The sequence below is a fragment of the Phaethon lepturus genome, unplaced genomic scaffold (assembly GCF_000687285.1).
Source record: "Phaethon lepturus isolate BGI_N335 unplaced genomic scaffold, ASM68728v1 scaffold8791, whole genome shotgun sequence".
Lineage (NCBI taxonomy): Eukaryota > Metazoa > Chordata > Aves > Phaethontiformes > Phaethontidae > Phaethon > Phaethon lepturus.
Genome location: NW_010516939.1, coordinates 1 through 25,824, shown reverse-complemented (window position 1 = coordinate 25,824; position 25,824 = coordinate 1). Strand labels below are relative to the sequence as shown.

At 39.2% G+C, this 25,824-nt stretch overlaps 1 protein-coding gene across 1 annotated transcript in view; it reads left to right on the top strand.

The window, feature by feature from the left end:
• LOC104627841 (partitioning defective 3 homolog) overlaps positions 1 to 23,099 on the top strand; it is a gene marked incomplete at its 3' end in the record, with an annotated part of 48,672 nt that extends 25,573 nt beyond the window's left edge. The window contains exons 7-10 of the mRNA XM_010296221.1: positions 8,635 to 8,785; positions 16,586 to 16,775; positions 21,811 to 21,959; positions 23,055 to 23,099. Of these exons, the coding sequence (XP_010294523.1) occupies positions 8,635 to 8,785; positions 16,586 to 16,775; positions 21,811 to 21,959; positions 23,055 to 23,099 (535 nt within the window). The remainder of the gene's footprint in view (positions 1 to 8,634; positions 8,786 to 16,585; positions 16,776 to 21,810; positions 21,960 to 23,054) is intronic.
• Between the last annotated feature and the right edge of the window lie 2,725 nt (positions 23,100 to 25,824).

Below are 25,824 nucleotides of genomic sequence, written 5' to 3'. Positions count from 1 at the left end.
AAGCCACTCTCCACATGATATTTGAAAAGTCCTGTCAGTCAGGTGAAGTCCCTGGACACTGGAAACAGGGAAACATTCCACCCATTTTTTAAAAAGGTTAGCAAGGAGAACCCTGGGAACTACCAACGCATCGGCCTCACCTCTGTGCCTGGGAAGATCATGGAGCAGATCCTCCTAGAAGCTCTGCTAAGGCACGTGGAGGACAGGGAGGTGATTTGAGACAGCCGGCATGGCTTCACCAAGGGCAAGTCCTGCCTGACCAACCTAGTGGCCTTCTATGATGGAGAGACCACATCAGTGGGTGAGGGAAGAGCTACGCATGTCATCTGTCTGGACTTCTGTAAGGCCTGTGAGACAGTCCCCCACAACATCCTTCTCTCTAAACTGCAGAGATGTGGATTTGATGGGTGGGCTGTTGTGTGGATGAGGAATTGGTTGGATGGTTGCATCCAGAGGTTAGTGGTCAACGGCTCAATGTCCAGATGAAGATTGGTGGTGTCCCTCAGGGATCCGTGTTGGGACCAGTACCGTTTAATACCCTCATCAATGACATAGTGGGGTTGAGTGCATCCTCAGCAAGTTTGCAGATGACACCAAGCTGAGTGGTGCAGTTGACCCACTTGAGGGACAGGATGCTATCCACAGGGACCTGGACAAGCTCAAGGAATGGGCCCATGTGAACCTCATGAAGTTCAACAAGGCCAAGTGCAGAGTCCTGCCCCTGGATCAAGGCAACCCCCAGTATCAGTACAGGCCAGAGTGTGAAAGGATAGAGAGCAGCCCTGCCAAGAAGGACTTGGGGGTACTGGTGAATGAAAAGCTGGCCATGAGCTGGCAACGTGAGCTCGCAGCCCAGAAGACCAATCGTATCCTTGGCTGCATCCAAAGCAGCGTGGCCAGCAGGTCAAGGGAAGTGATTCTGCCCCTCTGCTCCACTCTGGTGAGACCCCACCTGGAGTCCTGTGTCCAGCTCTGGAGCCCTCAGCACAGGAAAGACATGGACCTGTTGGAGCGGGTCCAGAGGAGGGCCACCAAAATGATCAGAGGGATGGAGCACCTCTCCTGTGAGGACTTCTGATACTCTTTTTTTGTGCCATCATTATTCTCATACATCTTCACCAGTTCTCATGTTGTAGACTGAGCCTCCAAAGCAATAAAGATTTACATAAACACCGTAAGAGTATTATCTTGTCTTCAGAGAGGTAGTGAGGAGATCATTTACATCATCAGCACTGCTGTAACTGTAAACTCAAAAGAGACCACAAACTTCCCAGAAGGTAAAAAACATTTTTATACTGTTGTGGTTTTACTGAACTGAAGAGTTGCCTGTACAAAGAATTTTCATTGACTCACCAGGAGATAGAGTATAATCCATCCAGATTTTCAAGTGAATTATCTTGTAGTAAATATTGATACAAGCAAGGAGTGAGTGGTAGTTATGAATGAACTCCCAGCCAAAACTGTGTATCTGAGTTTTACTCCTGTTTGCATTACATCTACACAGAGTACATTAATATAGTTAATTCCGTAAGCTGCACTGCTACAAACCTTGCAAAGACAAAATCATACAGTGAGTATTTGACGGATGGTGTTAGATTAGTGTAACAACAACATTTAGTTTGGGATTTGGCTATATCTAAGCCCCGCCTCGCCATTGCAAAAAAGTTAAATATGCTGTTGTAATCTATGTTTTCAACTTTCAGCCTTGCCCTCTGTGATCAGCATTGTATGTTGACTCTTCATCTTTCCTATATAAGCACAGAGAGACTTCAAGGTACATTTACAAAGTTGTGCAGACAGTGGCAAAAATGGGAAGAATAACAATAGTATTGACTTGATATTTATATATGGCAAGTATTTAACACCTCAATTTTCAGAAGATGTGGCCGTCAGCTTTTTAGACCTTTAACTCAGGCCTGACATTTTAAAAATTACTAAGATATAAGGAGAAACACTGGAGCTCCTTGCGCCGTGTTCTGTTAATTAGTGGTATTATTGTGATTAGCCTGTATGGGCACACAGCTGCGGGCTGTATGGCCGTAATGCGCACACAGCACTTAGGCACAACTGTCAGGCAGATCCATGCAGCTGGAGGCTGTATGACCTGATTCAAGAGAATAAAGGTAATTGTTACTTTTAGAATCCTGCTCTTTTCAGTCCTGCAACCTGGACAGCTTGGAGGCACAGATTGCTTGTCTGCACTCTGTTCATGTCACACGCAGGCAGCACTTGTCTGCCATTCAGAGAGAAACATCACCATTTTCCTCAAGATGAGAGATTTCAAGGGTTTGTCTTGTCTGTTTCCCTTTTATGACAGAATTAATGTCTTGCCAAACCTGCCTCAAATGAAGATTTGTAAATGCTTTGCCGATCCCTCGATTTCCTTCTGCATGCCTGGTCATCTTTGCCCCAGTTGCTGCCTTGAAAATGGAGCAAACCATGAAGCAGAGAAACAGTCATGAATCCAGACCATATAGGGACCTCATCTACTGTTTAAATAAATTGACTGGTAGACAGATCAGTGCGAGAGACTCTGCAAATGAGTGGTTTCATTATAAAAGCAAGGAAACAAGGAAACATCTTTTTTTTTTTCCCCAGTATGTCTGAAAGTAAACATTCAGCATCGTTTTTCCCTGCATGCATTACCTACTTTGAAACTGATATGACAGGCTTTTTTTTTTTTTCCTTTTTCATTAGATTAGTTTTGTGATGATCTTCTGGAGTTCATTTAACTATCAAAAAGGCTTTAGCATCTTCTCCAAACACAGTGACTCCACTGTTCACTGCCTTCTCCAACTCATTGATAAAGCTGCTCATCAGCCTAAGCTATTCCCAGCTCTGGTCCCTGGGGGAGCCTGTAGTTGGATCTTCTCCATCCTGAAGACTGATCTTTGTGTCCAATGCTTTAGCCAGATTTCAACCCAGAAAATGACAACTTAGTCCAGTCCCATGAAAACTTAGTTTCTTTATCGCCTTTGATAGGAAGCCTTGGTAGAGGCTTCTTGAAAACACAAATATGTCATGTCCGTTTCATTGCCTGAGAGCTCACTGGCACCTTTGTGCAACCCCAGCACCCCAGTAAGGAAGGATTTCCCCATCGACATCTGCCTTCCCCATGGACCCACGTCTGTCATGCTCTGTGATTTTACTCTTCATTGTAGATGCCACCTTTTTATCCGAAAGGGTGTTAGATGCCTGTTGGTAGTTCCCAAGATCCCTTCTAGGTATACAGGCACCCACCAGTCCTCTGGCACCGTGGCTGTTGGTAACAGTATGGCGAACATTTTGGCCAGCAGTTATGCAATTTCATGTTTGAGTTTCTTCAGGACTTTTTGGGAGAATGACATCCAACCTGGGTGACGTGTTAACTTCTCACCTACCCATTTGGTCTAACGCTTCTGTGTATTTTCTTCTGGCTGATCTCACTCCTCATTTGCTACAAATAATGGGGTTACATGTGGAAATCTCCCTGATATCATCAGCAGTAAAGACTAGGCAAAAAAATCATTGAGCTTCCCTACTGCAGACTTGTCCCTCAGTGCCCTTTTCACTCTTGCCATCAAGGGGTCCAGCTGATTCCCTGTGTACCTTATGTCTGATGTTCATGGTGAACATTTTGCCTTCAGTCTGAGCATCCTCTGAAGGGTGCTGCTTAAATTCTTTCTTCTTCCTCTCAATTTCTTGGGCCATGTTGGTGTTGTGGGGTTTTTTTAATTGTGGCACATTTTACCTGAGCTTCTAATATAGGACTTGCTAATGGTCTCCTTTTAGGCCTCTGGTGGTCTTTTTGGTGCATGATTTTCAGTGTATTTAGGTAAACTTTCAATATAAACATGCTAAGAAATATTTTAAAAAGTTAGTTGTTGGGAAAGTACATACATGGTTTTCTATTTTGTGGTATCTTGTGTCTTCTGTTCTGCCCTTCTACCAGTCCCCATTTATTTTGACTGACTTTTTTCTCTTTGGTATCAACTTACAAGCACCATCTTGGTCATACCCCATAAACTACCATCTAACTACATTTTGCAAAGCTGTGTGTGCTCCCTCCTACCATTCTGAAAGCATTTTTTGTCTTCTGCTTGCCTTTTAACATTGTCAGAACAAGAATGCAGTATTTCTTAGAAACACTGCACTAATTTTACATTTACTAGTGCATGATTGCGCATCTAAGTCAGACCTGACTCTTTTACTGGGTATTTACCTACATTTTCGTGTCTTGCAAAGTCTGTCCCTAAAGCAGGATCCCAACTTGGGTGGTAAAAAGAAACCCATATTTAATATTGGTAGTAGTATTGTAAAAGTATCTCTGTTGAAAAAGGAAGCTGAAACATTTTGGACATCTTAGCCACAGTACACAGATGAGAAAGGAAAAAGCAAGCCTGGAGAATAATTCTGTGTGGCAGAAAGAGCTTCAGTATCCTGAATGCAGTGTAATATATAGCAAATTTGTATATTGGCTTCTTTAAAAACATAGTGCTTGCATGCCAGTATTTGGATAATTTACTTTCTGAAGGAAAAAGGGAGTCTGTCTATTGCTTCTATTAAAAAAAAAAAAGTTTGTTTATGCTTTTAATATTTTGGCAATGTTCTTGTGCATAAACTTTTTTCATATTTATGTGCATAACTTCAGATAGGATGGATGGTGGTGTTTAAGTAAAAAGGACTGCATTAGTTGTTCTATCATCTAGATAAGCAGCAGCTGGGCTGGTTAGTACAGAAAGTGCTTTAGCAAACAGCTGTTTCTTATCTGAATGACAAAGGGCCAGGGTAGAGACCTTTTTTATTCTAACAAAAAAAAAAATCTTGTTTCTATCTTTATTTTAAGAGAATTGAGAGAAAAGGAGCTACGGGCAATCTGTAGCATGTGAGGTTTTATTGCATTTTTACAAATATGATCATTTATTATAGATCAGTGCTAGGACCAGAGAGGCAACTCTCTCTTTTCAGCCTGGAGAGGAGAAGGCTCAGAGTGATCTTACCAGTCTCTATAAATACCTGATGCGGGGAATAAAGATGACTGATCCAGACTCTTCTCGGGGCTGCCCAGTGCCAGGGCAAGAAACAACTGAAATACAAGGAATTTCATTAGACATGAGAAAATGTTCTTCTGAGAGGGTGGTCAACCGCTGGCACAGGTTTCCCAGAGGCGTGGAGTCTCAGTCCTTGGAGATATTCAAAACCCAACAAGGCACTGGGCAACCTGCTCTTGCTGACCTTGCTTTGAGCAAGAGGTTGGACTTGATAATCTCCAGTGGTTCCGTCCACCCTCAGCTGGTCCATGACTCTGAACCGTCACACGAAGAAGCGCTCGTGCTAGGGGCAGCTATTGGTAGGAGGTATAGAGAGGCCAGTTGCTGCCTAGCTTGCTTTGCTTTCCAGGCTTTTAATGAAGGTCAGGAATTCATACATCTTTGTATATATTACCTACTCTTTATCAGTTAATCAAATTAAATTATACTGGATAACATTGATGCCAGCTAAGGAAAGGAACTGGCATGTGTAATTCAAGCTTTTTTATTAGAAATGCATCAGGAAGAGCAAGACTTTATTTGAACTGCAACCTTGCTTTGGACTGTTGGTCTCTTTGTCTTGCCCACTGCACGGTTTTCAAATTCAGTGTAATTTTTCTTACACAAACTTTCTGGTAACAATGTAAGAAAAAGACTTTTTTTTTTTTTTGTAACAGTTGTCTAATTCCTGTCTAATTTTTGCTATTTTATAAAAGGCATTGTATCTTTTGTAAAATATTTGTGGAGTTGGCTGTCGATGCCTTTGTTTAACCCCATCTTTTGAGATGTTAATTAGAAATGGAAAAAGTTTTCCCCATGAAAATGATAAAATATGTGAATCGCTTCACAAAACACAGCCATCTAAATGCAACACTCCTATTTTTTTCTATTACGCTATTTCTTTTATTTACCTTGTACTTTACTGCATCACCAGGGGTGAATTTGTATGTATTTCTCTGATTCAGAGCTTTCTTCTTGTCAGTATCTTTCTGAAAATACTATTGAGACCTTCCTACAAATGAGTTTGAAAGTTGATGGGTTATCACATGAAGGACTGTGCGATATGGCTTACTAAAAGCTGGACACTTGTTACATGAAGTCATCAATATAGCACTGGGAGAATCAATCCCAAAGCACTTTGATATTTTCACACCTTATTTAAAGGCAGTGAAATAAAAGTTAGTTCATCATTTAATGCCTTTATCATGCAAGTTTAAGCTCTGAAGAAGTCTAATGTTGTGCCTTTTTTTTCTTAGTGTTTCAGAATTTAACATTCCTATTCTTTTTGAATTTGCCTCAGATTCCTTTATAACAGACGCTACAAATACTGTTTAATTTACTTTTTAGTAAAGCTGTCAGTTGTAATCTGCAATTTAAAAAAACTAATAAAACAAATGCTCATTTCACATTTTAAACCTTATTGAGTCTAATTCACTTGCACTGCAAGTTTATTATTCTCCTGCAGCTTGACGTGCCTCCAATTGTAATTGTGTTGACCCTCCAATGCAGTAAATCTCCCCAGTGCTTATCAAACTGGGAGAGATAAGTCTACAATTTGGAACTTCATTAAATATCTCATTTATATTAAACAGATGATGGCTTTGAACAGAAATAATAATTTTTATAGACTCTTCAACCTCCTGATCGTGGTCTCCTCAACTTTGTAATGCGGCATTTCGCAAACCTCGACCCCTCTGTGTACTGGGCGTTAACGCCAGCGCCCAAATGTCAGACGTCATTAGTCCATCGGGCTGACTTCAAAGCCTCTGCTGTGGAGGCTGTAGCTGAGTGCTTTGTGGCCCTTGAAGCAGATTTTAAAAAATCTTTCGTAGTGTACATTTCTTAGTCATCTGGGGATTGCGGGTAGAGTGATTAATAATGGGCAGCTGTTTAAAGAAGAAAAAAGAAGCAGCAAACATGTTGCTTGTTACTGTAATTCCTGAAACTATGAGCTACTCCTCTCATGCTCGTTTAGAGACCAGTCCTTGGAATAAGCGTTGCCAGTTCCCAGTGGCTTCAAAGAGTTTGCACCGTGCTCAGTATCTTGCAGTATCTGGCCCCCGCTGTATTTCAGTACATATAAAATAGGTGCCGTGGGATTTGTGTAACGACGTTGTTCTTGAGATTTAACTATACGCTTCAATATGAAGAGGCGTGTTGGTGAGAACAGCTAATGCTTTGATGCGTGAGTTCATATGATTACCCTGCAAAACGCATCTATTTTTTAATATTTGTTTATTTTTTAATGGAGCTGGATTCACTTCACCTAAACAGGTGAATTCGTTTAATGGGCTCGGCAAAACTGCGTTGGTAGCATTGGCCAGTAGCCAGCAAGGCGCTAGAGCTGAGGGGGACCGCGAGCTTCAGGGGCAGGAAGGCTGGATGGTGTGAGGGCCGGGTGACGGTGCGGGGAGCCTCTTCTCTCCGCAGGGAGCGACGGGGCACTGATAAATTGGGCGTCCGAACCGACCGGGGAGCGCACGGTGCTCGTCCTCCTCGCTCCCAGGGACTGCGCTGGCAGCGGAGCTGCCCGTGGCTAATGGCAGAGCTAAACCCAGCTAGACGATATCAAATTGTTTTCTTTCTTTGCCTCTCAGAGGCATTGCTTTCCACTGAGCTCTGATTCTCTGGGGCTCACTGAGGAAAACGCAACTTTTTCCTTTCTTTGTGAAAAAATCGGAGGGAGTCTGAGGGAGAGCAGCCGGGGTGGGGAGGTGGCAGTACGTGCAGGCTGAACCCCGTGCATGTGGCCGAGCAGCCCGTCTCCATCGCTTCTTCCACCACCTATTTCATCTGTCTTGTAATGGCCTGGGGAGGTCTGCCTGGCGTCGCGGCGGGCCCGGCAGCGCCGCGGCTGAGGGCTGGGGTTGGGGGGCACCTCAGGTCTCGCCAAGTGCTGGGTTTTGTGGCCCTGCCTGGACGCTGCGGCAGTGCCAGGGACCAGAGACGCTTCCAGACTGAGTGAAGCACGCAAGGTCTCTGTACCCTGCAGCCAGGAAAGACAGAGCAAGGAACTCATCATAAGTAGAGGAAAAAAGAAAAAAAAGTGGTTACTGTGAAGTCTGACTACTTTTTTTTTTTTTTTTACCTTTCCCTGCTAACTACAAAATATTTGAGTGTTTGCGTATTGTTTGCTAATACCTGTGGTGGGGTTTCCTGGGGGGTTCCATGGTGGTTACATTTGAAAGCGAATTGCAGCACTTCAAAAAGCGCCAGGAGCCTCATTCCAAATGGCGTTCCTGCTCCGCGCTCCTGACCGGGGCCTTGTTCTGACAGGCGGTCAGTGTGGGAAGGGTGGCCCAGCTGTCCGCCCGATAGTGCCGAAAAAAGCCAAAACTGTCTGTTTAAGTAATTATCCAACAAAGAGACACCAAAATGCACTGTGTTTTTTCACCAATTTTCTGCTGAAGGGTTTGCAGGTTGACAGGGCACCATGGGAGGTGCAGTGTAAACTGGCTTAGAAAGTTGCTCATTAAGCAGAGCTGTCGTTGCAAATTATATTTGTCCTGGGTGAGAAGTTCTAGCTCATTTGGTGCCCAGACAGGTCTAGGCCTTAGGCAAGTTGTTACAGTTCCCCCATGCTGTGAAATGGACCCCGGGCGCTAATTTTCCCGTCTCTGTGCAGTTGGAGTCACCTGGGAGCCCCTCCGGGCCAGAGCTGCCCATAGAGACTTTGCTGGATGACCGGGAACGGAGGATTTCCCACTCCCTCTACGGCGGGATCGAGGGGCTCGGCGAGTCGCCCACGAGGAATGTGGCGCTGACAAGGATAATGGGTGAGTCAAATCAGCGCTGCTAATCGGGGCGTGTTTTTATCCCTCTCTGTGATTCATCGCAGGGTGATTAATGTGTTATGTGGGAATCGGGGAACTTGGAGGTTGCACTGACTGACTTAAAATGTGCCTTAAAATTGTTCCACGCAAGCCTTCTGGATCGTTATTGTGAGAAAGTCAGTCAAATGGACTTGTAAAGTGAATTTAGTATCCTGTGGCAGGTAATAGAACAAATAACAGCAACATTTAACATGGTTTTTCAGTGTCTGATCTGGGATAATAAATTATTGGTTGGTCTAGTCTCCATGTTGAGTCTCCATTCGCATGAAAGTCAGTGACTCGTGGGAATTTATAATTACTTTCAGCATTTCTTCTCCTGTTTCAGTCACACAAAAATAAATAAGGCAAACTTGCATCCATTTATGCTGATTAGGGCATTTCATTAATTTGTTTGAATTTTTGCTTTGCAGGACACCAATTTTAAAACCTCATAACTAATTTTAAGCATCCCTTGTGTAGATTCTGTGCCATACCATCTGCATGGCCCCGGTGGATAATGAGGTTATTAGCTGTTGCTCTGCAGCAATTCAGCTTCCCATGTACAGAGCTAGGTAATAAAGATTTGCCTTGCCACAGGAGTGGTCAGATTTCCTGGCTAGGATGGGATTAGTTTGAAAGGATTTTAGAATTTGAACACAAAAAGCAACTTGATGAGAATAGCACCTGACAGAAGATGCGACAATTGCTTGCTTGAGTTGCAAGTTTTAAACATAAGACGTGGCCATTAAATCTGGGACTTGTTTTAGCGTGCTTGACACACAGAATGTGTTAGAAAATGCTGCTATAAACTTGATATGAAGCAAGGCTGAACTTAGTTTTTAATTGCTTCAGATTGATTTTCAGCCTTAGAAAATGAAAGTCCACCAGCTACGCCTTTTCCAGTCAATAGTTTGTAGATATATTTCACTCTGTTTTGGGGTTGTTGGTTTAAAAAAAAAAAAAGATCTTGTATTTTAGGGTTTGCTTTTTCTTTGTGCTAGCAGAATAACACCGCTGTTAAACTCTCTGAAAAGCCACAAATTTTCTATTTAAGATATTTCTTCAGTTAAGTCTTTTGTCTTTTTTTGTGCATTTGGGCAACAGTAATTAGAAATAAATCATATTCTGTTCTATTGCATTGCATTTTGTGCAGCTCGGAGGAAAAAATGTATACCTGAGAATCAAAGAAGCGTGAAACCTTTTTACGCAAAGTCATATGCCCTTAAAGAGAACAATTTGAAAAAAAATATTTATTTGTTGACAAATTTAAGGAGCGATAAAATAATTTGAAGTCTTTAGCACTGCTTTCCCATAGAATGGACTAGTTCTTATGGTGTCAAGGCTTTAGATAAAACATTTGCAAAGCGCTACCTTCTGCTTTTCCTATCAGTGTTGCAGAGGATTTACACATAGAGCTCACACAAGCGTTAACGAGTTGTTGCTTAAACACCTTGTCCAGTGATGGGAGAAGAAACCCTGAGAGAGGCTGTGTGCATGTGGGTCAGTAACACAGTTTACTTCCACATCAAAGGAACACAGGGCTTGCCATGCCAAATCAAACTAGTGGTTCATCAGTCTGGTATCATCATTTTAGCAGTAGCCAATAACTGATGTTTCAACAAAAGAAAAAAAAAAGTCTTTCCAAAGCTCTTAAAATCTAACACTTTTGGATACCTCTGCAATATAGACACAGGGGAAAAAATCCATCCTGCATTTTTTAAGTGTTTTATAATCTGAAGTTGATGTTTTGATTTCCTCTGAATCATCATTTTTCTGTACTGTTTTCAGAAACCAGGAACTATGTAGAAAATTGGTTGGTTGTGACTTAAATTCATTGATGCTTTAGTGGGAGCACATGGAAAATCAAATTGTGCCTGAACCTCATAGCAAATCTGATCTAGTCCAGTGTAACTGAAAACTGGTCTTGCCAGGACTGGGTTGTTCCCTTCTGCAATCATGGCAGCTTCACAGAGTTGTCATGTTTAAACCCAGGTTTTAGGTAGCAGTCAATTTTCTAATATGTTAATTTTTCTGAATTAATCAGTACCACTAAGTGTTTATAATCTTTTGTGATATTATTGCATGCATGTTTTCTTGCAGTGCCATACAACAGAGAGGTATTATTACCTGTCGGGAGAGATAGGTACAGTTGATTGTTTCGGAGTAGCTAACGTTTGCAAGACTAAATCATCTATTATGCAGTGGAATTCCTGCCCTATTAGCATTGATAATAAGAAAAAACTCAGAACTTTTTTTATTTTCTTGACAATGTGTATGTGGTGTTACAGGACTGTTCCAGAGTTTTCCTTCTCTCTTGAAAATTGGCCTAAAAATGAGAATTAGTCCTAAGAACAATCTGGCTGAGGAAGAGTGGAGGTCTGTACGTTCCCATGCTGGTCCTGACTATGAAAACAAGCCAAAAGGAGTGCTTTATGCAGTGCTGATTCCCTTGAGTGCTCTCCCCATATCGCGGAGCCCTCTGACTTACAGGCTCTCTGAATCACCTGATGTCTTTTTATTTACCCCTCAATGAATTTCACTATGTAAACTTTTAGTACTGTTAGTACCCTGTGGTGAGGAGGTCACAGTTTGATTTAATGTGTGAAGGGGTAGGTCTTTCTGCTTCTTTTGCCATTGGATAAAATTGATGGACTTTGAGTTTTCTTCCCAAGTTAAGACTATTCAAAACTGGTAATCTTAAGGTCTGGAAAATGCCTGCTCTTTTCAGTCATTGCTAAATTGGAACATAACTTTTAAGAGAGTTTTGTTTCTCTTAAATACATCTGATGTAATTTTCAGGAAAGGTATTTAAGACAATTTCCTTAGTCTTTCAATCTGTAACTGACAGCAAGAACTGGTTGTCAGAGCCTTGCTGTGAGAGTGGGAATAAAATATAAATAAAATACCCATGTTAGAACATGATTTAAATTATGTAAAATAATGTTTGCTTATTGCAAAAAGGCTACATGAATTTTTTAATGTTTCTGATAATTCTTATGTTGATGTACTTTTCTAGATGATTATTGCTATTATAGATTTTCTTATGCTTTTTCATTTGATATTTCACTGAAAATTTCTGATGGAGAGGTGATAACGCTTACTGTATTCAGGGAATGATACTTTTGGTTTTGACATGGCATTTTTTTGTTTGTACAAATTGGGTCTTCTTTTCTAAGAATTAGATGGCTATAATAAACCCTATATTTATTTTTAATATTTTCAGGTTGCATGTTGTTCTTACATTCAAAATTACAACTCTGGTATGCTGGTTTGCTTGGCTCTATGATTAGAAATTCAAGCCTCTTCTGGTACACCGTTCTTGTATATCTTCCATTTATGCTCCCGAGTTTTGCAATACGCAAATGCATAGCTGCTGTCTGTATAAGCTATTCTTGTTCAACAAACAGCGTAGTACAAAGTCCTCTTTCATCTCTTTCTTCCAGTTGCTGATACTTTTTTTATGAACACGGTGGGTTTTGTTGCTAACGGTGACTAAAAAGAAGTTATTTATCAAGGGGTACACAGAATAACAATCGCTTTCACTGAATCTGCTTTTCATGCTGAAGGATCCCCCAGAACTTCATAAAATTTGATCATTCCTACACAACAGGAAATACTTTGTTCTCTACATAAATAATCGCTTTCTTAAGGACAGAATCAGGAGGAAGTACTACTGAAAAAAACTTAGCTAGAGATGTAGAGTGTGTGTGTCAATGAAATGGACATAACCTTTTTCAAGAAGAACGCCGTTCCCCAGCCAGGAATCTCTTCAGAATGGGGTGGTCTGCTACAATGGTCTTAAAAGATCTGAGCACGCTCTTGAAATCCAAAGCCTGGATGCAGTGGAGACATTTTAGTCCTTAGACAGTCCCCAGACATTTATTCCCAATCCCACTTCTATTTAGCTTGGAAAATTAAATGATATGAGTGTCTATGGGAAATTTTGCCAAAACTCAGTATGTTGCTGGGGACAAATATGCTGTTAGTGAAAAATAAAAAAATGAAGATACGGAGTTTTAATTTGTCATTGCACAGTTCTCTGTATCCCTCCTGTAGGAAGTGTCATCACTATTATCACCATTGTCATTGCCACTATTTTCTTTTATTATTATTTATTACTCTATTTATTAATTTGGCTAATACTTCATTCTTCATCTTCACCTTGCTCAGGCAGGTTAGGAATCACTTGCCATGTCAGAGCAAGAAAGGGCCTCTACTTGTGGAAGAGGCTTGAAGTGTAACAAAATGCTCATGAGAGTCACTGATAAAGTAATACTTGGTTTTGAACAAATTGTAAGGGTGTTCAACAGACTTTTTAGAACTTCCGTTAAAGAGCAAGCAATAGCAGAAGCACAAGAACCAAGGCAGGTACAGTACCCTGACAACGCAGTGTAGTATGGGAACCAAATTATCGCAGCAAACAGATTAATCAAACTTCAGGGATTTTCAAAATTTAGAAGACCTGGAGTAATTGGGTTCTTCGTGAGTAAGCCTGTTGTTCATTTTATGTACTGTGTATGCTCAGGGGTTTTTTTGGAGCCCTCTGTGTTGGTGGTTTAATTCAGGTCCAAACTATTTTCCGGTCTATTATAAGTCTATACTATTATAGGTTTGAAGTGTTGCTGTTTGGCATATTTTTACTAAGCTGAAAGTCCTCATAAACTTGGAGACCAGCCGTTTGGTATTGGGGCTCTGAGACTTCATTTTCTGCAGAGACAGATGGGAACCCTTCTTACCCCATAGAACCTCCTTACCCCCATTTGGTATGGTCCTCAGGCTACGCTTGTTTAGGTTGGTAACTTGTTCAAGAAATTTGGGACTCATTGTCCTGAGATGAGACTCACTTGAAAGCAAGGATGTTTTCCCTTCCTTATTACACCATCCAAAATACTTTATATTATTACCTCACTGAACGAATATATGCAAAACTGGACTTGAAATGTATTCAGAGTCTAAACTTTATAGCACTTTTCTAGCCCGAGGGAAAATTATTGCCTTGGAGAAGTTTGTAGACAGCTCAAGCAATGTCTTAGATTTGTAGATCAGTCGAATATACTGATGATTACTAGGTTTGAAGTTTCTTTGATGTTTCCTTGTAATGTCCCTCACAACACGTGCAGCATTGCTTTCTCCAAGGGTATTTTCTGTCCACTTCAGCTGCTCCCTACAAAGGACATATTGAGTCCATTGCTGAGGTCTGTCTAACCATCTGCTGGAGGTGAAGCCTTTCACCTGTTTTTAGCTTTATCTGCAGTGAAAAACGTAGGCATGTCAGATGGCTTTTCTCCTTAATTCCAAAGCAACTATTAAAATGTCAGTCTTCACCCTTGTCGGATATAAAGAAGGGTAGTGAGAAGTTAAAAACGTTACTGAATTAGCGTAGCCTCTCTAATGGGAAGTTCAATCTGCCGAATGCCATAAGGTTATACCTTTTCACAATCAATTCTTTGGAGACGTTATTAACTACAGAGTTAACAGTCTTGTAGGCATTATGTTTGGAAAGAAGTACATTACCAGGCTAAACATTAACCTGTCCGTCAAAGAAGCTATTGCTGGGCAAAGAATCAGCTGTTATGCAAACTGAACACATTCATTTCAGTTTGACACTGATGAGATGTTCACCATCCTGTACCTTTTTCTTCCAGCCACTTCTTCAGCCTTCTTCAATGGTCTCTTTTGAAGCCAGTTCTCCCCTCTTTGGAGAGCTGTACAACGTGCATTATCTAATGCAGTGATGATTTTAGTTAGCTGTTTACGCATAGTGTTGTATCTGTTTGTTTGGTTGTTGTTTAGTAATTGCATGCAGAGGTAGTGATGAAACTTTTCCAGAAAAGAGCAAAAAATTCTTTTACCCTAATTCTACACAATCTTTCCATATCTGTAGTAAAAATGAAGTGTGAAAATATTTGATGTGTCCATAGAAGCAGTTTATGTTATGGAAATATAAGTATTGCTATATATTATTACTGCAGCGCATCATAGTTATAGAATAATTTACAGTTTGTTGTCAGATAACAGTTGATTAAGCACGTGTTTTTCTTCTTGTGAGATGTGACAATTTTACTAATTGTTTTAGTATGATAATACATTTCCAGGAATAAAATTCTTGTAATGTCATGATCATTCACTAGAAATAATGTTGCGTGTAATGAGAGTTAGGAACAAACTTTTTAAATGACAAATCTTTTTAGGTTGAGCATCAATATACAGGGGGAAAAAATAAAACAGATTTTATCACATAAAAAATTATGTGCAGCTAATATGAAAGAATCACACTTAATAATTAGCCATTGCCTCAGATAACTAAATAATTCTCATCCAGATTTGCAAATCTTTATTTTCCCCAAGGCAAGTTTTAGCTTAGTGTTTCTAGATACTGAAATAATCTCTGTTTATTCTAAGTTAAAATTTTAAATGGTGATAATTTTGTATTTCTACCAGTGTCCAAATAATATTATACAACCCCCACCCTTCCAACTTTGTATCTCATGCATGTATACTGAAAAACAGATTTATTCAATTTAAACCATAGTTACATTACAAAGCACTGCAAAGAAAATATTCCTTCTGATATTCTTTATAGCTTTTTAGTCTGTCTTGGTGGCATAAAGTTTTCTATCAGTTTAAAAGTTGCTCCTGCTTTTTATACAGCAGTCTGAAAATTCTTATACAGTCTTATGCGTTGAAATTACTACTGGAAAATATAATTATGTGTATATAATTATCCCTATAAAAGCAGCAGTGGTAGTGGGTTTATAATATTTATATGCACATTAAAACTGATTTTTACTTGGAAACTGTTTTACTAGTTTGTAAGAATCCTCTAAATATTAATCTTTTAAGTGCTACTCTCACAAATTAACCCAATGAAGTCTGCTACTGAACAAATAATAATGTTGAGTTTATGATGTCTCTTTCATGTATGTGATGGCTCTAATTTAAGCATTTTAACAACAGTGTTAAAACTTACTTGAATTTGATGGGAATAGAATTACATAATTTTTTTCCCAAGTTTTGCATGTGTGCCTCTAGAGTATTTTTTAAAGGAGAGAATGAAAATTTGGAATTGTTTGGTTTTAGCGGTGAGTTCTCGTCCCCTTTCACAACTCTTACCGTTGTGATGGCATTATTAAAGGGTTCCAAGTTCCCAAAAGCGGTCAAACAAGTTTCAAACCTCATGAGGGCAAGATGGATCAGGAGGAGTGATGAGCCCTGTTGGTAGCCATTGAACTCATTCTTCGTTTCTACCAAACGATGTGGTGCAAGAGAAGACCCTATCTTCTGGGACAGATGCTTTTCAGTGGTGCCCAGTGACAGGACCTGAGGCAATGGGCACAGGCGGAAACACAGGAGGTTCCCTCTGAACATCAGGAAACACTTTTTCGCTGTGAGGGTGATCGAGCACTGGCACAGGTTGCCCAGGGGTGTGATGGAGTAGGAATACTCAAAAGCCATTTGGTCAGGATCCTGGGTAACTGGCTGTAGGAGGGCGTTAGACCAGATGAGAGGTCCTTCCAGCCTCAACCCTTCTGTGATCTTCTTGTAGTACGCCGCAAGTACAACTGGCATATGTTACTGTTCATACTTCTGCTTAGGAAGATACATACAAAGTGAGACATAGTTAACTTTATTATCTGTGTTGTGTCACTCTTACCAGTAGAGTTGCATTTTGACATCACATTTTATCAGCTGTGGTTATATATTATTCAAGGCACTTTCTGCCATTATTTAGTTTTGGTTTTTTTTCTCCCTTTTATTGTTCAGGTAAATACCAGCTGTCTCCAACGGTGAACATGCCCCAAGATGACACTGTCATTATTGAAGATGACAGGCTGTCGGTACTCCCTCCTCATCTCTCTGACCAGTCATCATCCAGTTCCCATGATGATGTTGGGTTTGGCACTGTTGATGCTGGTGGATGGGCTAAAGCTGCAATTAATGAGTCAACAGACTGGTAAGAGCATGGTTTAGTGGAAGGAAAAAAGAGATGACTGCAGTTATGTCTGTAGTTTAATTTTTGGCTACTGCTAATATTCATCTTTTTTTTCTTTTTCATCACATTTAGATTTCACTGTTTTCAAACTGGTAATTGTCCCTGCTTCAGGAAGGAAGTCTGTACAGTTAATTTATTAGACTTTCTACTTCTGGTTGCAGTTTTGTGCTCTGTCAAAACACATTTGTGGAAAAGTTACTAATTGTTATTAAGACCAAATCAGTATATAGCTGTGTTAATTTGATGATTTAATATTAATCTAGTTGCCAACTGAGCTAGCTTTTGTAAAAAAAACTTTGAAGAATTTAAAGGGCTGAGTTTATGAAAGATGAAATAATAATTCCAATTGGAAATATTAATTTCTAAACATCACTGTAAATATTTCTTAGTCTATAAATAAAAGGTTTTATTTTTATATTCTAATATATATCTAGGAGCCTTTCAATACTTCTGTATACTTTCTTGATTTTCCTGATAATGGACAGTAATTTTAAAATGTGCTTAGGGGTCAAGGCAGCTCTTTGTTTTGCCCTAGTGTTAATGCTTGTGCAACAAGAGCTAGTTAAGATTTCTTTATTACACATGAAGAAATAACTTTCATATCATTGTATGATTTGTAACTATCATGCAAAGGCAGTGTACTGTAATAGTTTCACATTTAAAGCTATGGAAAGTAACTTTATGTGTTTAATCTGTAGTAAAAATAATTTCTGTAAACCTTAGGTTGACTTTCTAATTACTTTTTTTACATTTTTTATATAAGAGTCTTCATGAGAAATGCATTGAGCTCCATTATTGACTTGCTTAGGTTCCTGGCAAAGAAATACTGTTTATTGTTTAGTTAGTACAATTAATACAGATCTAAGATTTAATTTGCAAGTCCTGTAATTATCTATAGTAATAGCAAAATAAAACCCCACTCGTGTACACTGCCACTTCTTGAAGCTAGATAATTACCACAAATGGTGTGAAGTATATGAATTTTCTTATTTTTATTGTCTCTTGAGCCTGTTATGAATGTGTCAGCAAAATCTTAATAAAACAGCAATAGCACCTGCCAGCTGATATGCACCTGTCGGCTTCTTCTTTGCTTTGTATTAGTTTATTTCATCTTATGTCCAGGAATTGGGTTCTGTATTTTAAGCGCTGTTTTAATGATTGTATAAAAAGGTATTTTTTTTTCATAGCCATTTGCATTTTTTTTTTTAATGTTGCAACTCTTCCCTTTGGACAAGTCATACCTGTAATTTGGGCCCTTGAAAAGTCCATCTGTCTTTTGTAAAAGCTTTTAGAGCTGAGAATGTGAGGTGTTTAAATAGAATAGTACTCAAGGCTGCACATAATAGCTTATTGCTGAGGGAATTTTTTTAGCCGAATATGAGGAAAAACCTACAGCATAACCTAAGAGCCCGTTTGAAACCTGCAGATGTTTTTACATTTACTTCTGCGGTGTATCTTGCTATTCATAGACTTCTTGGAAAATGAAAGTAACAGTAAAGAAAATAGGGATTAGATACTGTGGAATGGATCACGCTCAAAACCTCTAAACGTGTGTCTTTATGAGAAATTGTAAAGTTCTTCAGACGCAATTGCACTTAAAAGCGTAGGTCAGTGCAGCGCCTTCTTATATAATGTATTCTATTTGTAAAAAAAGGTAAATAGCAGTAGAATTAGGTTGTTGCATTAATTTCCTGCTGCTAATGGATGAAGGAAGACTTGTAAAACGAAGGTGCATTGTATGATTTGGCTGGAAGGCACAAAAAGGGTAAAACTAAGAATATGGATGAAGGGTTATCCAAACAAGAATGGCAGCTGTTCTGAATCACAGAAGAAAATGTAAGCTTTTCCAGCCTCACAATATCTCCCTAATCCTTGATGAAAATGTTATGAAAACAAAGGGGCAATAAGACCGGATTAATAAGTGGAATTTTAATAACATTGAGGGTCAGAAGACGGTTACATTCTTTTAAGGATCAGCTGTCATTCCAGAAATCTTATTTGTTAAGTATGCTAGAATATAGTAAATTGCATTTGGCATTGCTTAATGACTTGCACTGTGTTCACCTTCTGTCTTTTATTAATGTAGTTGAAAAATATTAAAATGAGGCATTTTTAGGGGCATTAGTTCCTCCTCTGTGCTCATTGGCTTTTCTAGTTACGGACCTTCGGGGAGGGGGTTGAATACTTTTAGGCAATGTACATGTATTCAAACTCCTGTGATCAGCGCCTTCCTTAATTACTCGAACACGCTCATGTGACATTAATAATGGAAATAAAACCAGGACATGAAAATTGATGACCCTGCATAGGGCTCAGATATTGGTACTATAAAAGTGTATGAGATGTCGTGATGTCAGAGAACAAGTAATTTTTGGTGCTAAGTAGTGCCTCTAGGATGCAGGGTCCTATGCAAACACGGAGTAATAATGCCCCTCAGTGCGTGCGGAAGGTAGGTGTGACAAGGGCAGGCAAGGGAGGCAGAGAGAAAGCCCCTAAAGGCGTTGTCGGTGGAAATGCTGGGATCAGATCTCCACAATTCCCGGCTGCTGACACCGTGTCCAGACCCCACTGCTCGCTGCGGGACTGGTGGTGCCCTTTTCATGTTTTATTTAACTTCGGAGTTTTAGTCTGTTCTTAGGACTCCAAGTGGAATATATATGTGCATGCTGTATTTACATGAAAATGATATTCAGCTTTATTAGAAGCTTTATATATGCGGATCAAAGCAAGCTCAGATGAAAAACGGAGCATACAGCCAAAACAAATAGTTTTAGAAATTCACCCTTTTTGAAGAAAGTGTCACAGGATACGTTTTGTTCTGCAAGATGAAGCCGGTCATCTTTAACTAACGTGAGCTGTGTTAACAGATGTTGCTAGAGAAAATTCTCACTTAGTAAAACCACATTTTTCTGGCCTTCAGAGACAAGGCTGACTAGCAGTGAGCCAGAAACTCCTGTGTGGCCTTGGGAAGGTCATTTATGATCTGATTATGAAAGGTGCTGAAACCCTGTAAGTTCAGTTGAGTCACTCGGTGGACGTTTTCAGACTTAGGTGGTGGTTCTTCAGCTACGTGTTGCACTGCTGTAAGTGCTATAAGTGTATATTGGCCTTGTCTGTTTTATCTTTCTATCATGTGGAGATAATTTTTTCACTATTTTGTGGGAGTGTGAGGACTAAATAGTTATTTTTGTGTTCGGGCTCTGATTCATCAGAGCTCTTAAAGCATAAGCTTCAAAATGTTGCTAAATTGTGCAGACATCTCTGAAATAGTTGCAATAATTAAATGTAAAACATTATGAGCCTGAGCCAGAAACATTAAAGTCAAAAGGCACTTGACATTGACTTCATTCATATAAGCTCTGGTCCTGCTCCCACTTCAGTATTATATGCTTGTCACATGCACATACCTTATTATTTGTAAATCTGCCACTACTAGACTGAGTTTCTTCTAGGCTGCCTGGCAATGCGGATAGTGATTTTCATCCTTTATAGTACTTGATGCCTTTGGACACTTTTCCTTACCTCTTTTCACTGTTGTGCCTGATACCCAGGTGTGTCTTGATCAAAGATGCTTCTATAAATTATAGTACCTGGCATACATAAACATGTTCACGTTACATAAGTTGAAAGTATAAGTCGGTTTCTGCAGAAATTTGCTATTTGCCTGTTTCTCACTAGGTATGAGATGGGTATTATAGCTAGCCCTTAGAAAATAATTCTTTTGAAGCGTGTTACTGAACAGTAACGTATGTACACAATATTTTGAGTGTCATTTAGTCTATTTGGAGATTTCAGTGACAAAATATTTAGTTTTTTTATCTTGAAGTACAACAACAATCAAAGGGGGGATTTTGAGAGATTCTTTTCCTATTGGATAGGTAACAATAGTGCAAAATGCCCATTTTTTCAGTATTTTATGCTTTTGATTTCTTGTTGTGCCAGCTGAAGTAGAAATCTAAATTCCTTGTGCTTATCTTCAGGCTCTTATTATTACTCTCCCCTTTTCCAGGAGTAGGAGGACCTTTGTGTGAATTTCCTTTCATACTGTTTATTAGCACTAAGCATCGATTGGGCTTGGTGATCTTGAAGGTCCTTTCCAACTTAAATGATTCTATGATTCTGTGATCTAGCCATTTTTTGTTGGGTTTTACTGTTTTCAAGGTGCATTGTGGCCATTGTGACACATTGCAAGCCTAGGGTTTAGCTCACATGCCAAATTTTGCCTGCATTTCTGCAGTCATGATTCGACCAACACTTGACCAACATGAATAAATCTATCTTCATGGTGGAACGCTGGTCACTACTTGCTGAAGAGCTGACTCTCTCAGCCAAGGTCATGCAAGAAACCTGCAGAAGACACAAAAACTGAGTCCACTTACCCCCAGTTCCCATTTAGTGGTGGAACCACTATGGCAAATACTTGCTCTGTAGGGAAGTAATGGGTAAAAAAGTTTGTCTGTCATAGCCAGGGTAAAACCAGGAGATGCTGTGAAAAATTTGCGATCGATTGCACATGTGGAGAGAAATTTTAATGCACAGTCTTTAAATGAAGAAGTTTATTACAGGTCTGTGGGCTTCAGGCAGGACAATATTCTATTTATGCTTTACTAAAAACATTTTGTGATGAAGAAAAATCTGATAATTTGCTATTAACAGAATATGTTTGTTTCTCGTGAAGAAAATGGAACTGTTTTATTCTCCCTCAAATTATTCCTGTATTGGGGCTGTACATTCTGATAGTACATGTATAGTATACCAGATACGTACTTCCTTCCTCAAAACTCACAAGTGACATTCTTGACACTTTTTAACTGGAATTGCTCGATGTAGTAAACCAAATGCATCATGTGTGTAACTGACTACTTGCAGTGGTTTATTTAAAAATGTGTTCTTTATTGCTGGTAGAAATCACGTGCTAAATAAATGCTTTTCTCTGCAGAGTGAAAGGTTGCGTGATCTTGATAAATGTTCGCATGATTTTTTTCCCTTCCTACAGCACTCTTAGTCCAGATGTTGATCCAGTGCTTGCCTTCCAGCGAGAGGGTTTTGGACGCCAGAGCATGTCAGAAAAGCGTACAAAGCAATTTTCAGATGCCAGTCAGTTGGAGTTTGTTAAAACACGAAAATCCAAAAGCATGGATCTAGGTAGTGAGTGATATTTTTTCAATTATTTTATTTGAACCTGATTTTCATGTTGTAAGTACATAGATTTTGTAATTCCAAACACACTGTTTATGCGCAGTACTGCTGCACGTAATGTCTACTGGTGGGAAGTTAAAGTATTCTTAACGTGAATGGCCAAGTGGCCTCTGTATTGCTTGTACCACTTGTAAATGTCCTTACATTTAAATATCGTAGCCTTCTGGATATATGGTTATACATAAACATGAAAGTTGTTTATTGAAATGGAGGTGAAAAGTACATTTACCAATCCACACAGAATAACTGCATAAAACTGTACCACGCTGTGGTTCTGGGTAGACGGGATTATTCTCAGTTCATGATTATAATGCAATTAGCCTTAAAGATCCTTCATAGTCTCTCATTTTGTAGATGGATTTTGATTAAGATATTAAAGATGCAAGTATTTTGTTGAAGAGTTTATTCAGAATTAGAAAATGGGGCTAGTCTAACATCTGGTTGAGACCCAAGATTTAATATTTATATCAGAAGCCCTATAAAGTAGCAGCGGCTAAGACAGGCAATCTACTATAATCATTTTAACTGGTAAAACAACTGAGAATAAGTAATCACTAACAAGCCCATCTATTTTTCTGCCATTGAATTTCGATTCTGAAGTGCAGAATCTAGTAACCTTAAACAGTGAGTTTTGATTGTTTAAACACAATAAAAATCCCTACTCAGAATAATAAAATATAACAGGATTCACTCCTTTACAATGATTGTGAATATCTTAACTACAATCCCTAATTCACCAACTTCCTCAGGGGAAAGTAGGGTTGGTGGTATTGACTTGTCTTGACTAGTTGTGATGTGCTAACGTGTAAATAACATACTGTACCTGCCTGTGATGTGAACATGACTGACATTGCATGAAGGTTACTAGTTTGCTGCCATTTCTACCCAGAATGTTTGCTTACTGTTGCAGTTTATTTGCATGAAGTATGACATTGCTAAGGTCCCCTAACTTTAGAAAATATGCAAAACAGAAGGAATGTTGGATGCATGTGGGGCATGGGCACTAACTGGGCTAACCGTTATACATTTACCTTTTAACAGTAGCTGACGAGACTAAGCTCAGTACAATGGATGACCAGAAAACAGGTAAGAATTGACAGTAAGGCTGTTGCTATAGAAACCTTGGTCAAAGCAGCTTACCACAATTACAGAACTGCCAGTCAAATTGCATGAAAACATGAATATTCCAGTACTTGCATGGCTGCTTTCTATTGTTGTGAATAATCAAGTCGTACCGAAAAAGAAAATTCTCCGTGGAGATAAGAATCTAGGGTATACACTCAAGCAGGTCATACGTGTGGCTGTAGGCAGACACCTGTTTCTACACTTTGAACTCATAGATATTCACAGTTGTTTGGATTTTTTTGTCCTTTCAAGAAAATCTTGGAAAATCTCCTCCTAGCTTAAAACTCTAATGTACAGAGTGATGATGTAGAAGAGTCGAATGTTTGGCTATTACAGTGCTAACACAGTGCTTGGAAGTAATTATTTTAATTAGAAAACTGCTACCTTTGCCTTAAGTGGTCATCAGATACATGTTGTGAGTTGAGTTGAAGATTATTAGCGTGAACTGATTTGCCTTTGGAGCTGAAACCTGAGCATCGTAACAGAACAAAAGAATATGTAAATAGAATCTTTTCCACATACCATCGATTGTAACATTTCACACAATGATAATGAGAAATAGCTTTCAAAGCATATTTTTTAGTAGTAATTAAAATAATGCACCAGCTGCAATTATGAACCTTTATGATTTATTAATATAAGTTAGCTTTTGACCTTTGGAATGCTATTTTAATTAGGCTAGATCCAGAGGACACCGTAACATTACTTAGCTCTAATTAGGAACAATTCACCTTTTTAACCTGAAAATATTATTTATTTTAGCATGATTTGGGGAGTAGGTCGTTCCATGCAGAATTTACAATTAATAATTCATAACTGCGCCTTTGTTTAACCACACTTTACAACATGAGTAGGAATACTGAAAACCTGTAAGTAATCAAGTGACAAAATTAGAATTTTTATTTAAACAGCTAAAACTACTAGCTCTTAAAATGTTGCAGAATATGGCCACAGACTTGCAGCTTTACAAATTGAGAATGAGTACACAAAATTAAAATGTATGAATGTTTTGAAGGATTAAAGCCATCAGAGTGTGAATGTATGAATGGTGTTAATGGCTGCGGTGAGAATCAGTGCTTAGGAACTGCCATCACCCTGAGCATTATTCACGTAAAAAGGAGTTACAGATCAAACTCAAAATTACTGTAAATGATTTTTCATTTTCTTATTAGCCTGCCTATTTGAATGAGGTTTGATTAGAATGGTGTGAAACCTGTGTGTTTTATTAAAATATGATGCTTAGGTTTTAAAAGTGCATAGTTTTTTTGGTGTTATCAATAGAAGGTAGTATTAGTGGAGTGTAGTTTTTCTCTATGTGTGACACCTGGATTAAATTTAAAAAAAAAAAAAAGAGAGAGACAAATCAGACAACTTGGGTGAAAGAGCGTGACCGTAACCATCTGGACTAAGCAGTTACATATTTTGTGCACAGCAAGCTCAGTGGCTGGAAAAAAGGAAAAACACCTTTTACTGTACTTTTATTTATCTTGCATGCTTTTAACCAGGTTTTGTATATAAACATTGGATTTCTCCCATTACTGAAGATGGATGTGGTTGTTAAACAAACCACTTACTGTAGTTTGGCTTAAAAATCATCTGGTTCTAAGAAAAAAATGCCTCAAACGTGTGGTGAACTATGTTTTAATGAACTCTAGAAGCCAGAAAACTTCAGCATGTATTTATTTTAGAAAAAATAAAAACAAACTCTGTTACAGTCAAAGTTGGACTTAATAGTATTGGCTGAAAAGGAGAGTGTAGAACTCACCAGCCCTAGTTACTGTAATAGATTTTTAATTATTTTTCTTTCTATAGTTCACTTGAAGTGCCTAATCCTTGCAGTGTTTACAATTCGTCTTAGAGGTTAGAAGTATATTCAGTAGCGATTGAGCATGGCTCATTTATTGAGTCCTGGGCATACTAGGTGGTTATTTTTCCATGTACACATTGGGAAAATGAAAAAGAAAGGGGGAAAAAATCAAATAACAGTTATTTAAATCGTTTATTTATTTATTTTTATGCAACGATTTTTAACTAAATGGAACAAAACCAAAACTTTTTTATGCAGTTGCTTGCTCTATTCCGCCCTTCTCTCTCCAGCCAAAATGTTACTCTTTTAGTGTATGAACTGAACTAGAAATAGAAGAATTTATGAAATCTAAGGGAGCGGATGTTAGTAAATAAGTAGACTCACTGCTAATGTCCTTTAAGAAAGTGGTTAGAAAGTAGCCTTGTGCCTTTCCCCCCACGAATCGAGGGAATTTTTTGGCATCAGCTGCTGGTAGCATTTAACCTGAGAATTAATAAAAACAATGTTTCAGAAAGAAGCGGGAGTGTCATTTTAAATCATTTAAAAGAAAGTGCCGATGAAAAATGTACTTTATATATAACCTTCAAAATTAGTCACTGAAGGAAACCTCACGTATCCCCTGACACCATCCTTTTTGCCTTTGCGACTCGCCCAAGCGGCGTTGTGGCGCCGAATAAACGCTTAGGATGAGGGAGGTGGAAGCACGATGAGTTGTTGAACAGCGTCAGCGCGAGGGAAGAACAAAGGGCTTGGAGCCGGGAGCAGCACGCAGGCTTCACGCGCGCCGCGTGTGTTGCGTGTCTCGTCGGATCTGTGCGAGCGGTGAAGTTGGGCGGTGGGGGCCGTCTGTGCCGTGTGAGAGCAGATGCCCGCGCCGCC